At 36.4% G+C, this 15,405-nt stretch overlaps 1 protein-coding gene across 1 annotated transcript; it reads left to right on the forward strand.

The window, feature by feature from the left end:
* The first annotated feature begins 1,237 nt into the window (after positions 1–1,237).
* Positions 1,238–14,590, forward strand: vstm4a (V-set and transmembrane domain containing 4a). Its single transcript, XM_066679521.1, has 8 exons — positions 1,238–1,465; positions 2,628–3,023; positions 7,362–7,415; positions 9,339–9,446; positions 10,668–10,701; positions 10,799–10,917; positions 13,045–13,109; positions 14,106–14,590. The coding sequence occupies exons 1-8, from the start codon at positions 1,414–1,416 to the stop codon at positions 14,265–14,267; spliced, it is 990 nt and encodes a 329-aa protein (XP_066535618.1). The 5' UTR covers positions 1,238–1,413; the 3' UTR covers positions 14,268–14,590.
* The last annotated feature ends 815 nt before the right edge of the window (positions 14,591–15,405 follow it).

Raw genomic sequence — 15,405 nt, forward strand, 5'->3', positions numbered from 1 at the left:
ATCAAATCCTCACAGAATTGTTCCAACATATAGTCTAAAATATCTTTAGATTAAGTGATTACTACAGAAAACAAGGACCAACCATCATTTAATACTTTACTTTCACAATAAATGTTGGATGACCTGACGTTTGGCCATATTTCTTAAAGGGGTAGTAGTCAATGTTTCTTGAATTTTATGTCTTTTTCCTGATGCTCATTAATAAAATTCAACTTTATTTTATGAAATAAAGAACAATTCCATGTGTAATAGCCAGTGTATTACATGTCTTGCTTTTTGCATGTAAAGAAAAAAATGACAGTGATTTATATAACATTTTGAATCTAACATTTGATATATAATTTTATTCTCTAAACTACAGAATATCTTTGCATGTGGCTGTAAAATGATTAAGGTAGTGAACTCTTTGGGTCATTAACTTTCAGTGTTGCCAAATTTACCAGGCTAACAGTCAATGACAACCAACTCAGTCCAAGCTTTGGTTTTCCTTCTAAATCAGTGCCTCTGGTTAACACATCTTTCCAGGTTCTATGCAAAATGCAACACTTAAACTTAAAAGAGTACCATGTTTTTCTCTGTATTTTCAAAAAAACAAAGTCCTTCTTAAAGTTTTGTAAAGTACCATGGGTAATGCACAGGAACACTGCTGGTTTTAAATGTTAGGCATTGTTTTTTTCTAGTCTGATTGCTATAACACAATCATGTTCGTGTAAATTCACTCTCCTTGGCAATGCTCCACAGACGGAAACCACCAGCTCAGCACATTACACTGTCCAATAAACAGCAATGTTTCTAACCGCAGAGCTAGCCAGGCAGGCCATATGGGCTTAGAAGAAAAGGGGCAAAGCCAGGGAAAGTGTACACATTCCTGACACTCAAGAAAACAGACTTTCCCAGAGATCCTGTACTGTGTGTGGGAATAATGAGCTGTGGCACTCTCAGACTTATTGCACTATGGATACGTACTGAACATGAAGCACTGAGTCTGTCACACTAAGCTGAGTTTGCTTGGGGTTTCCAACACAAAAGAGACATTGTAACCATCCTCAGTCATTTTTAAGCTGAGTGAGTAAAGCACGGAGACCTGGCTCCAGCTCCTGCTTTTCATGCGCTGTAGGTCCAGCTGGAAGTTTGTGAAGCTTCCAAAAGACTCCTCTCAGGAAATGACATTTCCTACAAACGCTTTACTGGAGAGGGGTGTGATTAAGGAAGAGAGAGAAAGAGAGCGCCAGAGAAAGAAAGAGTGAGGGAGAGGGGTGTTTCTAACTGGGAACAGAGCACGTACTGTTCCACTTTACACACACACAAACACACATACTCTCACAAGGAGAAAGGGAGAGAAAACGAGAAAATCCCAGGCACTTTCCTCGTTGACTTGTTTAGCTGGGTGCATGGAGCCTTTGGGTCTGCAAAATGAAACTCTCATGCGTTCTGGTTATTCTCCTGACTAGGGCCCTCACTAAAGGTAAGCTGTTTATATTTTTCCTTTTTAAAGAAAAAGGGCAAAGAGTCTTAAATTTCACAGAAAGTGTAAATGTTCTGGAAAATCCTGAGGGAGAAAAACATTTGCATCAGCAACTGTGAGAAAGTTTGACAAACTTACGTTATGCACAGTGTTAATGCATATAGTCAAGAGGAAGAATAGTAAAATAATGAGGAAATATATAAAATGTGGCCGTTGAAGTTATTCCACCTTTCATGTTTTTTTTTCACCTTACATATTTGATGTTAAAATCAGCAAATAAAAAGAAACCGAGCACTAAAATGTGAAGAAAATGCTTTCCTTGTAGAAGATATGTGCTAAATTTCACTTAGTAAATCAACAAAAAATGTATGATTTGGAGTGTTCAGACATTTGCATATGACTGCATGTGATATTTCTGTTCTACCGACTACAGGGTGCATTTTATAGAGTTTCTGTGTTTGGAAATCAACAGAAAGAAAGTTGAACATCATCCTATGTGTGATCCAGTCAGAATACTTCAATACAATGAGTTCCAGCATCTCAGGGTGCTTTGTTTATGCCCGGTTAGTGGCCATGTGTGATGTGGTTTTTATACTGAAAGCAGAGCCCTGCTTTAACAGTTGTGGAACTCAGTAATTGGGACAGAACATTGATGCAACAAAGTTTCTCAGCAGCTGGATGCAATCTTCTTGTCGTGTTCTCTTCTCTCTTCTCTGCTACAAAAAGGCAGACAAATGTTTTCCACCTGTAGTTTTTTCTTTTCTTTTTTTCTCCTGTTTGCCAGGACATACTGAGCCTAAACTCTTCCAAAAATGATACGCCCTTTGGCAGCCACGGGCAAATGCCAAAAAAAGAAAATCAGTAATGAAGCTCCAGTGGAAATATGTCTCGGGTTTTCAAAACAGGGAGCTTGACAGCACATAAAATCTCACTCTTCTGTCAGATATTTAAAATGTACTTTACAAGATTTTCCCAAGACTATATATATATATATATACAGAGAGAGAGATTAGCAAATGCATCTGCAGGGTTATTATTCTGTTTTAATGTCTGTAATAATTGGTTTGTGACTGCTTAATATGTTTTCCGATGGAAAGCTTTATTAATTTATTTGTACCTTTTTATTTCCCATACTACCCCACTACATCCCTGCACTCCTTAGAATTGACTGAGGCTTTGAACGTGACAGTGACCCCTGGGCCGGTCAGTATGTGTTTGGAGGGTGAGAATATTACTCTTTCCTGCCTGGTGTCTCAGAAGAAAAGGAGCAGCAGTGTGTTGGTGCTGCGCTGGCTCTACTTTCCCTTGCCCGAGGACGAGCACCTAATAGTGAAGATGAACTTCAAGAAAGCTAAGTATTACGGAAACTACAGCAGAAGCTTTGCTCAACCCAAGTTCCGCATGTGGGAGGAGGTTGTGGGGAAAATGTACAGTCTGCTGATCCTGAACGTATCCCGAGAGGACAGAGGCAACTACACCTGTAAAGTGCAGGAAATACACAGACACAGGAACAAGTGGAGGGCCTCCTCAAACGGCACAGGGACCATGGAGTTACGAGGTAAATATCAGAAAAATATGATAAATATTTTATTAATACAGAAAGTAAAATATACATGCTAGAAAATTCCACAAAATATTCCCAAAAAATACATAATAATCAACTGAATAATTCCAATCAATCTTTTAACAAACTGGAAACATTTGGGCAAGATATTACACAGTCCTAATATATTTTGTATTATGTTAAAATACATAAAAAGCAGAATTAATTATAAAATAATAGCTGAATTTACAGATTTCTAATTCACAATGTTTCTCACTATTACTGGTTGGCAGTTTCCTCTGTTAATATGATTAAAAAAATTTTGCTTATCATTAGTCTTTTACACTGTAAGCGTATCTTAAGCTGATTACTCATGGACATGTGCTCTACTGAGGAGACAACTTAACATATTTCTTTTAATAACAGGCTGATCACTTTATCAGTTTACTCAACTTATGTTTCAAAAGAATCTGTTTCAAAAATAGCCCGAAAACATTTTTTTGTCATGTAGTTGGCCTGAGGACCAATAATTAATTGATATATTCTAAATATGTATTCTGAATACTTTTATTATTTTATAATATCTTTTTAAAATAGCTTAGTAGGCTACAGTTGCCAAGCAATATAAAGGTCACAGATGTCATTATCAAATAAGGTATGGACATCGGGTATTTAATTATTCTGAATATATCTCAGCCAATAAGATTTAGGAACGGTATATTTGCTTTATAATGATTATTATTAATCTTGGAAAGATACCCATATTATACAAACAGGTGTCAAAAGAACATGTTAATTTAAACCGACAGCTTTGCAAACACAGAGATTCTGGTGCATCAAATGAGCAGCTTGGGTTAGGGCCTCATTACCCTTTCCAGGGAACAGTGTGTGGTTGTGTTGAAGGGGTGAAAGCATGGTATCCTGAAACGGTCAGGGCTAACCACACAGCAGCTGTTTCCTCCTACTCACCGACTCTGCCATCTAAACCCAAAGTGGGCCTTAGCATTAAATTATTAGAAAGTGCACTGTCCACAAACCCGAGTGGTCATGAGGTCCGCTATTGTTCACAAAGCAGTCACTGTGAGTTACAACGACTTTGCAGTAATCTCTCTAGCATGAACTGGACTCACTTTTAGCATGTGGTCTATAAAACTGAAAATGATGAATATGAAAATTAAGCATAAATTTCCCCATAGGCCCTATAGCTATACCTCACACATTAGATTTAGTGAGTACATAAGGCTTGGGGGCCCGCCCTCTTCACGTATACATCATTCCCACTAAAATGTTAGTTGCCAACAAAAATAGACCACAGGACTGTAAACGTGAGGAGCCTGGACATGCTGTGAGGACAGAGTGGGGAGGATTGGCTAGCATGCAACAAAAAACATTTACTCTGGCGGCTTTAGGGCTTTTCTGTGCTGTTCAGAGACTGAGAGCTTCCATATGCTTTGCTTTACCCTGGATTTATAATCCTGTTGATAAGACGCTATACCCTAAAGCTAATGAGTTGGCCAGAATAAATACATTGGGGTACTTTTCATTATACTGTGTAGTTTTCCATTTTAAGTATGGATTCTTTCAATTATTTTATATAACATTTCAGATAATTCCTAATTCTATGTAAAAACCCTCACATTTCAAGTTAATGACATATGCTACATTGAAGTCAAAAGGCAATAAATCTTAAAGGCATTTGTTTGCTAATTTTGCAAGTAAAATAAACTAACAAAGAAAAATCTCACATTCTCTCATTGATATTTCCCTGATTTTGTCATGCATCGATAATCCCTGTAGAGCACATAAACAGAAGATATTTTCTGGGATTAAAGATGTGTTTTTGTTGTTGAAAAGGGTTTAGATAACCACAAACTCCTCAAAAGCACCAATTTCAGAGAGACAAATGCTGTAAAAAAAAATTAAGAGAATGTGCTAATAAGGAAGGAAGTGGAGGTCACGGTTCTCTTCAGAGTGGGTAATGTGTGCTGTGAAAGTAGAAGAAAAACAACAAACAGCAGCGAAGCCCCCAAACTACAGAGAAGGAATAACTCTGCTCAGATACAAGCCATTAACCAGATGCAAAAACCAAATGGTTCTTGGGAGTGATGACATAGGAGAATCACCTTACCTTCCCTAACAAACCTTTTAACTGATGTACTAACCCTACTGTCTGTATTACATTTGTAACTTATGCTATGTTTGTTCATAATACAATAATTTAGCTTAATAAATAATTCAATATTTGAATGCCACAGTTTACATTGTAAAGGAAGAGTGAACTCATTGCGCCTATGCACACAAGTAAGCTACATTTTCTTAGCAAGATTCAGTTAGTTCTGTATTTTTGGGGCTCTGATCCCGTTTTTCTTACTTGATGGTCTACATTAATGTAGGAAAGTTAATGTAGTGTATTGTACTTGACAGCTCTTATTAAGATTGTAAAATCACACATGAATACACAAGGACCACATATGAAAATGGCTCAGATCTGACTTGAAAACATCAGACTTGTGTCTTCACAGCTCTGACAACATCAACTCTGTATCACATTGGATTTGTGCCACATTTGTCTGGAAAAGTGAATATAGCTCTATAGTAGAAGTCAACGTGCAGTGTGTTTTGAGTCTGTGGGTTTTCTGTTCAAGTACAAGGAATAGCATCTAAATTATTGTCTGTGGTAAGCAACAGCAACAAATACAAAAATCAGATTGTAAAAAGAGTTTAACGGTTACTTCTGTGGCCTTGCTCCAAAGTTCCATTTTAGCATCTTTCTGTACTAAACGATTCCACCTTAGAAGTGAAACTACCTTTCAAAGAGTGAGCTTTTATTACCTTTATTCAGAGCTAGTGGAAAAACAACTTTAGGCTGCAGGCTGTAAGGGGGTGGGGGGACGGAGGATTTCTCTTCAAACACTAAATGCAGATCAGATGTGGGGTTGTATACCTGGTGCGAATGGAGCCTGTTATTAAACCCAGTTGACTCCTCCTGAGCTGGAGCCAATGTTAATTTAAAGCACATGGGCCATGGAGAAGAGGTACCTTAGAGCCCAGAGCAGGGGGGGAAAGGACGATAAAGCAAGGTGGGAAGCCAATAAAGGATTTAATAGGTTGTGCACAAAAGCTTCTGAAAGACAATCTCAGCCTCTTTTTTTCAACATTTTATTTTTGTTAAAACTATTTCAAGATTTTTTGACCACAGAAAGATGTATTCCTTCTTGAATAAAACACTGATCCTGGTTAGAGTTTACTAAGGAATATTTCTAATTGATTGCTATAAATTAAGTAAATATAAATGGAGGACCACTGTAACTCTAACATGTCTGTGATAGAAATCCTGCTGAGCAGTGACCTAAACATCATTATATTATTTTCAATGAAAACTATCTGATTTAAGAACAATATCAGGCCAAATGTGATGGACGGTTTGAAGGGGAAATGCCTTTTTGATTTCTTTTTACTTTTTTTTTCTTTTTTTTTCAGGCTCTCACACTGAAATGAATATTTTATCTGTTATATATGAAATTATCTAAAGCCAAAAGCTAAAACTGGGATACAGCTGTGGTCTTTGTACTGCTCAGAGCAACTTTAATGCATTAAATAACTGTTTATTACTTCTACAGTGATGCAGATTTATGAAAGCCCCATTCTCAGGACTAAAGACTAAGTGTGTTGCGAGGCCTCAAACAGGATACTCTACCACTCTACATGTCCTTGGCCTGGTCTCATTAAAGGCTCATCAAGTAAAACCCCAAATTCTCCATGTTAATGGGAAGGTTGTTTGTGACGATGAGCACTATGATGACTATTATAAACTATTATAAACAAATGTATAGTATTTTAAATGTTGAATATTTTGCATCAATTTTATGTCCTGATATGCTTGTGAAAATGCAAGGATTAATTTCTTTTGAATGACTTATTTCTAATGCTACAGTGTATAATTGTAATCTTTTATAGAAGGTATGTAAAAGTATTAAACCCAAGGACAAATCAAAACCCTTTGAATTAGGATTGTTCAGATGTTTCAAAGAGTTGTACATGATTAAATGGTGTTACCAAAACAACTGCTTTCTGTTCATTTACATGCAAAAGTCATGTGCAACTTATCAATGCAATGTGAATTCAAAACATTTTTTGACCATTCATTGCAGAATGAGACCAGACCTGGCATCTGTGTAAAAATGCTTATTGAAATCATATGTAGCAAAACATCTTCTACAGAGGGTGTTTTTTTATTTGAATTCCCAAAGAAGAATTGTAATCACCTCAAATCACTGTAATATTGGCTGGCCTGTGCTACTAGATGTGGTTCTCTTTGTGATTATTAACCTACATTTCATTTTATAATTCCAGTGCACTATACAGCAGCCTCTGAGAGTACTGAAAATATATGGCGCTTGTTTCAAGGTACAGTGTGATATTATTTTAATTAAAATCATAAGTGATCTAGGGAATGTACAGTTTATTTTGCAAAATCTCATAGCATTTTTTTAATGTAATTTAAAAATGTTATGTACTGTTTACACCATGTTAATATTTTAAGACAAATTGACCAATAGTTGTGGCACACAGTGACAAATGCTTTTACAAAATAAGGTATTAACTCTTTTTCCAATTTTGGAGGCACATAATTTTGTTAATCATAATAATAATAATGGTAAAAAAAACATTACTAATAGAGCATATTTCATACAAGTGTGTACATACAGAAAATCATGTTTAAATAAATAACAACATTAATAAATTAAAACTTCAAGATGTAATCTTAAATCAAATTAGAGATAAATAGCAAATATTTTAAAGGTCTATACAAAGTAGTTTGTAATCAAAGCTAGATTAAAACAATGAGATTTAAGTGTTAAATGTTTTTTTTTTATTATTTCTTAAGACTGTAAGAGGAAGTGAGTTCCACCATTTAGAAGCATAATAACAAATAGTCATCTCCATGTTTCCTATATTTTACTGAAGATATTTGCAGAATGCATGCTGCAACATAATCAAAGATGCATCCTGTATGGTAAACATGAGTGAGACTGTTTGGAGCTTTAAAAATGAGAAAACGAGAAACTTAACTTTAAAATCCCCCAAAAGATAGAGGCAGCCAGCAGTTCTTTACAAAGAGGATTGGTATGAGCTCTCTTTTGTGTTTGTGTTAGCATATGTTTGTTTTTAGGATTTTTTTAATGAGTTGTAAAGCATATTTTGTTTCTTAGGTGGCACAGCTAAGAAGGCACTACAGCAATCAATCCTGATAGTAACAAATGCATGAACAAGCTAATCTGACAGAAAAATGCTATTTTTAGCAATGTTTCTCAAATGATTAATAGGTACTGTGGTTTACATGCATTTTACATACTGAAATATAGATCAGAAACTAATTTTATATCAACGTTTCATTCTTCAGATATGGTAATGAAACAAATGAGCATAGTTTTAACAAAACAAAAAGCTTTTTAAACCTTTAGTATCACAAGTCAGTATTTGAGTTTTTTTTACGTAATTTAGCTGTAGAATATGTTATTTTCAGACAAGCACTGAGAGATTTTTGACCCATAGCTGGTCAACTTGTTAATAGAGTGTTCATTTTCAAAAATAATTGAAATGTATAACTGAGTGTCATTTGCACAGTTATGGAAATTTATTTAAAGTTTCCTGATGATATTAACCTGGTCATAACATGTTACAAAGAGAAAGTGCTCTAAAATAAAACCTTGTGGAACTCTGCAGGAAATGTTACCATTGTTTGATGAATGATTTCCCAGTGAAACTTTAAACTGGCTATTTATCAAATATGATTTAAACTGTTCTAAGAATGAGCCAGAGTGGCCCACCCAGTTTTCAAGTGTGCTTTGTGTTTTAATAGTTTGGCGAATGCAGTGTGTTGGCATTAGTAAGGACTAGAAAGCTACTTGCAGACTCTTTGAAAGGAACTGGCCACACAGCTGCCCAAAGTCCAGATTTAACATCTCCAAAAGCAGTGCTATTTTGTCCCATTCCTCTGACCAACCATTTCCCATGAGATCGTTTTCCACCCTGACATGAAAGCATTTGTTTTACTGCAGTGAAACACCGGATTATTTTCTAGTTCCTTTTTCTTCCAAGAAAGGCATATTCAGTATATTCGTGGACATTTGTTCAAATTGAAGTGAAGAAACGGAATAGTACCTTGCATAGTACAAAGCTGATATGTCACAAGGCATTAAATTGTTAGTTATATAGAATACATATCACAAAGAAGGTAATGCTGTCTTGATATGCATGTTTATGCTGGGACATTTCCTTTCACCTGGTCACAACCTCATACTCACACATCTGTTATATGCGTTTCAGATCTGTATCTGTGTGCAGTGCTAATCTGCTCTGTTGGCCTCCTTTGTATGCTTCTCTTTACCGTGGCCATCGCATGCCAGCACATATATCGCAAACAAAGACTGAAAGGTGACTGTTTTTCTTCCTTGCACAATGTGATAATGTTTAGTGTTACTGTATATATATATATATATATATATATATATATATATATATGTGTGTGTGTGTGTGTGATTATTCCATAATATGCATTTTTAATCATACTGAGAATGTTAGTTCCATTCAGTTACATTTAATTCTGTCAAGGATTTTTGAATAAAATATTAATAACATTTTTACATTTTTGTGGATCAGTACCATAGAAGACTATCATTTAAAATAATAATTTTCAAAGTTTAAAAAACCTGTGCATAACGTATTGTTTAAATACAAATTAAAAGTTTAATTTTAGACCTATTCATTGGTTACTTTTAACATGGTGTCAAGTGTGGGGAATATAGATGCCTGTCACTTAGCATCTACACTGTTCAACCATAACATTATGACCACCTCCTTGTATCTACACTCACTGACCATTCTCTGAGTTCCACTGACCATACAGGAGCACTTTGTAGTTTTATAATTACAGACTATAGGCCACCTGTTGCTCTTTGTACATTGTTTGCCCTCTTTCACCTTGTTTCTCCATGGTCAGAACCATGACAGAGCAGGTTTGGATTTTCATTGTGAGGGTTTTTAAATCCCTCAGTGCCACTGCTGGACTGAGAATAGTCCACTAAACAAAAACATCAAGCCAACACTGTCTTGTGTCCACTGATGAAGGACTGGAGGCTGACCAACACCATCTGTGCGGCGATAGATAAGCTACTGTCTCTGACTTTACATCTAGAAGATGGACCAATGAGGTAGGTGTGTCTGACACAGTGGGCAGTGAGCAGACACAGTGTTTAAATACTCAAGCAGCACTGATGTCTCTGATCAAGTTGTACCAGCACAACACACATTAACACTGCCTCCATCTGAGTGGCACTGCAGCGCTGCGTATGATGCATCACACAAATTATATCTGCTCTGTGATGGTCCTGTGTTAGTCCTGACCTTTGAAGAACAGGGGTGAAAGAGGGAAAATAAAGTGTAAAGAGCAAGAAATGGACTATGCAATTATAAAACTTCTCCTGTATGCGCTCCTGTTTTGTCAGTGGAAGTCAGAGTATGGATAGTGAGTGTAGAAACAAAGAGGTGGGCATAATGTTATGGTTTGTGTATATATTTCATTGTTGACATATGATTTGATGTTATTATTTGGCTGGTTTATCTAAGAGTAAATCCATGTGTTTTATATTCTTCCAGAAAGTTACTCTTTGGTGAAGTGCCCAGAGAGCAGGTAAGACACAATAAGGCCTGTACATTGTGCTTTGCGTTGTGTGTTTCTAGGTAAGTCCTGCTCCATTCTTAGATTTCCTTCCTCTGTTTAAATGTAGTTCGGGAGAGACAGTGACCAGTGTTGCCAGCACCTCGCCTGGAATGCTCAGGAAGAAGAAGAGACACAAAGCACCACCCAAAGACATCACTGCACCAGCTCCAGAAATACCAGTGAAAGGTAGGAACACCACTGCTGAGGCTAGGAACAGACTCTCGTGTGATGTAATTAATAGCATGCAAATGTTTATGGATAATCACACTCTGTATTCTAAACAAATTATATGAGGGTCTAATGTGGCCTACAAAAAGGGAAGAGGTGGAGCTTAAGATTTCATCACTGTGATGGGGCAAAGTAGCCCATCACCAGTATGATTATGTTAAACAATTACAATTAAGTAAGAGTATGGCACAGGTTATATACACTTACCTTTGAGTCCTACTGTTAAGGTCTAAATGGGACAAAATGGAGGTAAAAGGAACTGGGGCGGCTTATCCCTGTGGGGCGGATCCACCTACAGGGAGGGAGCTGGTCCTCCATGTCCTTGGGAGGTAAAAATAAAAGAAAAGGAGTAAATGTGAGAATATTTACCGGTAATGCATAGAGTGATGCCATGGTGATTTAATTTCGCTATGTGTGAGAGTGTATGTGCAAATGTGTATGTATATGTATTTGAATGTGAATATCACCATGGGACTTAAACCCTCTTTAGAGGAATTTGTTTAGCTCTGGGGATGTGTTTGGCTTCTCCTAGAATGTGGGGCAGCTGTTAGAGCAAATCACGTGGCAAAGCCTTGTACTATCTTTTCTTTTTACTCTACATTTACTTTCCGTTTGATTCAGTTTTTGTTCCTATTTTTGATGTGATTACTCAGAATAAAGCACCTGGGCACTTGAAGTTTTAGGTCCTGCCTCCTTATAACCACACCCACACCCGCGGTCGCACAGACACAGTCGCACGTAAACCATTGGGAAGTCTCATTAAGTGGAAAGGAATCTTTTTACAATCAAGATTTTATAAATTCAAAAATTGAAACAAATTAGGGGTATACAAAGAAATAATAACAAATATCAATGTAATTACCCCTGTGATGGACTGGTGTGTTCCTGCCTTGGGGCCAGTGATTCTGGTAGGCTCCAGACACCACACAACCCTGAACTGGAATGGAATTACAGACAATGAATGAATGAATGAATGAATGAATGAAACAAAGTAATTTGAAAGAAGGTGCTAACCAGACCTTGAGTATAATCTTTATTAAACCCTGAACTATACCTGAATTCTTTGTGCCATTGTTTCATCAATGGGTGGAAGGTGTTTTAAAGGAGCAATCTGTAATTTCCTCCAGAGATTATTGTTCCTGTTAAAAAACAGCAGTTAAATTTATTTTCACCAGGATGTGTCAGAGATTGTTATAAACATGGCTGTCTCATGTGGGGGAGCCACTCTATGGAGCATATAGTAGTTTATTAATGGCTTATTGTCACACCCTCGTCTCGTCATGTCTGTTTTCCCCGGTCATGTGCTCTTTTAGCACATGGCTATGTTTGTTATTATTCTAGTCCCGCCTTTGTCCCGCCTCCTCGTCTGTCATTTGTTAACCTGTCCCCTCGTTATCTGTCCAGGTGTGTCTCGTTTATGCCTAGTATTTAAGCCCTCTTGTCTCACATCCTCTTGTCGAACATTTCTCCTTTCACCTTAGTCTGTTCTCTAGTCATGTCATGTCGTGTTGTTTATCTCCCATTTCTAGTCAAGTCATGTTTGTTTCCTAGTTTTGTTGTTTAGTGTATTTCCTTTCCTCATTTAGTCTCTCGTCTGTTTGTTTCTACTTTCCCTTGTTTTGGTTTTTGCCCTAGTCCCATTCTCTGTTTAGTTATTCTCTTTTGGTAAATAAAATTCATCTGTGTTTTAGCAAGTGCGTCCGCCTCTGTCAGTCCGCCCCGTGATCCGTGACACTTATAATGCAAATACATTTAAAAAATACATTTAAAAAGTAATAACATTTCACTTAATGCCATTTTGCAACATAAACTCCTATGAGGTAAATTTAAGTCCAGATATTTACAGATCATTTCCTTGAAAGAAAATCTATATGTTTAACATGAATTACATTTTGATTTAGCTTATAAATGTCATAAATGTTGACTGTGATTAAAGTTCACACATTAAAAGACTCAGAATCGCTACTTCTCTGTGAACGAATCAATCATTGTGTATATAATATATATATCTATGAACAAATCTCATGTTGGAGGTATTGAATCAAAGATGCATGTATTTTATTTAGACTTTTATTCCTCTTACAGCTCCTGTTCCAAATAAGCCACGAAGAACCAAACTTTTAAAAGCCCAACCTAGAAGAACATACATGGTAAGATCTGTGTGATTACATTTCCACAAATTATTCTGTCACTTATTGTAAGAAAGTAGGCAATTAAGCATTTTAAAGCAGCTTCGTAATTGTCAAACTCAATCAGTGATTTTGCACTTTTGTAAGTTGCTCTGGATAAGACTGTCTGCTAAATGTATATGTGAATGTAAATGTATATGCTGGATTTAACATTTGTGTGCAATATTTTATTTTTACCAAATTTATAATGTCTTTATTCTAAAAGCCTCCTGTGATGTTCTCAATAGTTTTTAGTTTATTGAATAATTACAAGCAAGAAATTTGCAAGGGGGAATTGTTGTCTTTCTACATATGTCCATGTTTGTTGACTATATTACTGTGGCATTCTCCATTTATGAGGCATCTAATTTTATTAGCTTTTATTGCTTTTTGATCAGCAATTATTTATTTAACAAGCATGGTTCTCATTGTGTTACACTAGTCTGACATTATTACAAAAAGAAAGGAGACAGAAATATGTTTAAAAATTGTGGACTTCTCTAAGAAGGGTTGTATTACATGTTTGGACAAACTGCACTGGGTTGGGTTCACAACATAATGAAAAAAATAAACAGGGAATGTGGGTGCTTTCATGAAAGCTGCTGATTGAATATATGTGACTGAGATGCTTTGAGGACATAAACAGAACTAGTCAGTAAACATGTGTCCATGTGGGATTTTTGTGGCATTTCTTCAAAAATACTTCTAGGAAAACCTTTTTCAGTCATTTTGCTATACTTGATGATGGGGAATTTGAGATGGAACTTTGAATACACAGTCAAGGACACAAGCAACTTTTTTTTTATTTTGCAATGAAACCAATCCTAAAATTGGGTCTGTAATTTCATGTTGATCCAACCAGACATTCCCAACTTACCAAATTTATATCCTGCTCTCTGACCGCTTACAGTTGTCTTTACCATACTGAACCGCACTCTTCTCTCTTCTTCCCTCTTCTCTCCGCTTCATGCCCTGAAGCCCAGGGTGGCAGATGACAGCCTGACATACGCTGAGCTGGAGCTGGTTAAACCAGCCCCTGAGGCTAAAGCCAGCAGCTCAGAGACTGCACAGCTGGAACTCCAGGCAAACTGCACAGGAACTGTATACGCCCAGATCCTCTTTGTGGAAAAGCAAGTGTAAATTTAATTGAGTCTGCTCTCAAGCAGAATTATTTATGAGATCTCCTTTGCTATTGTGTAAATGTTTAACTGAAGTGTTATTTCTACTATAGCGGTACTAGCTGAAAGGTCTGGCAGATTCTTTTCTGCCTGAGTACATTCACCTTGAGAAATGATGTACTCATGATGTATGACATATATGATACATTATATATATATATATATATATATATATATATGTGTGTGTGTGTGTATGTGTGTGTGTGTGTGTGTGTGCGCGCAATGTGCCCAAACATCTGGTGTCTATGTGGTTTTAAATACAGCATTGTACAGGTAAATTAAAATGCTTTTTCTTTTTTCTACAAAAAAAAAAATTGCATTAAATCTAATTATGTGACATACTTAATTGACATTTTTGTTATAATAAAGATTACCAAAGTTTTTAATTTGTCTTGTACATTTTAGGATAGTCTTTCACTGTGAGTATTGTTTTCTAAATTAGCAGATAATAGAGTAGACAATTTTTGTTTACTGTATTATTTCTACTGTATACCAGTTACCATCAATTGTCTAGATCAGCCATTTCAGCATATGAGTGAAGTATGTGAAGACTCCCAAACTGTACAACAACTCTCAGAACTTGTTGCAGATCTTGATGATTTCTGCTTTAAAACATAAGCCTAGAACATCTCTGTGAAAAGAGGTGGGACTGAGAGATAGGGCTGAAGGACACAAAGAAAAGCAAAAGGTTCAGGTGGAAATTGACAGGACCACCACTGGAAAGGGGATAAGCTTTAGACAAGGTCCTCCCCCCAAGTTTGAGTTATTGTTTGAGTAACTCCATAGATTGCATTAAAATAACATTGAAAAATGCTGTCTTTAGTAAACCCAGAAGTCATCTTTGAGTTTTTGAGCCACTATATTATTATATCCCTATAGTGTGTCCCTGTAACTAGTGGAGTAGTTTTGTTTCAGTTGTAACACTAAAAGTATTTGGGCACCATCACTGTTTAACAGTGTAACTAATACAGCCCCATATTAGTTGACTCTCAGGTCTACTATATTTCAATGTTTGAGTTGAGAAAAGTCTCTCTCCATCTCCCCCACTCAGAGGCAGTGACTGTGATGAACCCTCTAATGGTTACATTTATTAAAATTAT

The sequence above is a fragment of the Hoplias malabaricus genome, chromosome 8 (genome assembly GCF_029633855.1).
Source record: "Hoplias malabaricus isolate fHopMal1 chromosome 8, fHopMal1.hap1, whole genome shotgun sequence".
In the NCBI taxonomy this organism is placed as follows: Eukaryota; Metazoa; Chordata; class Actinopteri; order Characiformes; family Erythrinidae; genus Hoplias; species Hoplias malabaricus.

Coding starts and splice junctions, on each gene's coding strand:
- vstm4a (XM_066679521.1), top strand. CDS start 1,414: ATGAAACTCTCATGCGTTCTGGTTATTCTCCTGACTAGGGCCCTCACT. Junction 7,416..9,338: donor TATATGGCGCTTGTTTCAAG/GTACAGTGTGAT, acceptor TATGCGTTTCAG/ATCTGTATCTGTGTGCAGTG. Junction 9,447..10,667: donor TCGCAAACAAAGACTGAAAG/GTGACTGTTTTT, acceptor ATATTCTTCCAG/AAAGTTACTCTTTGGTGAAG.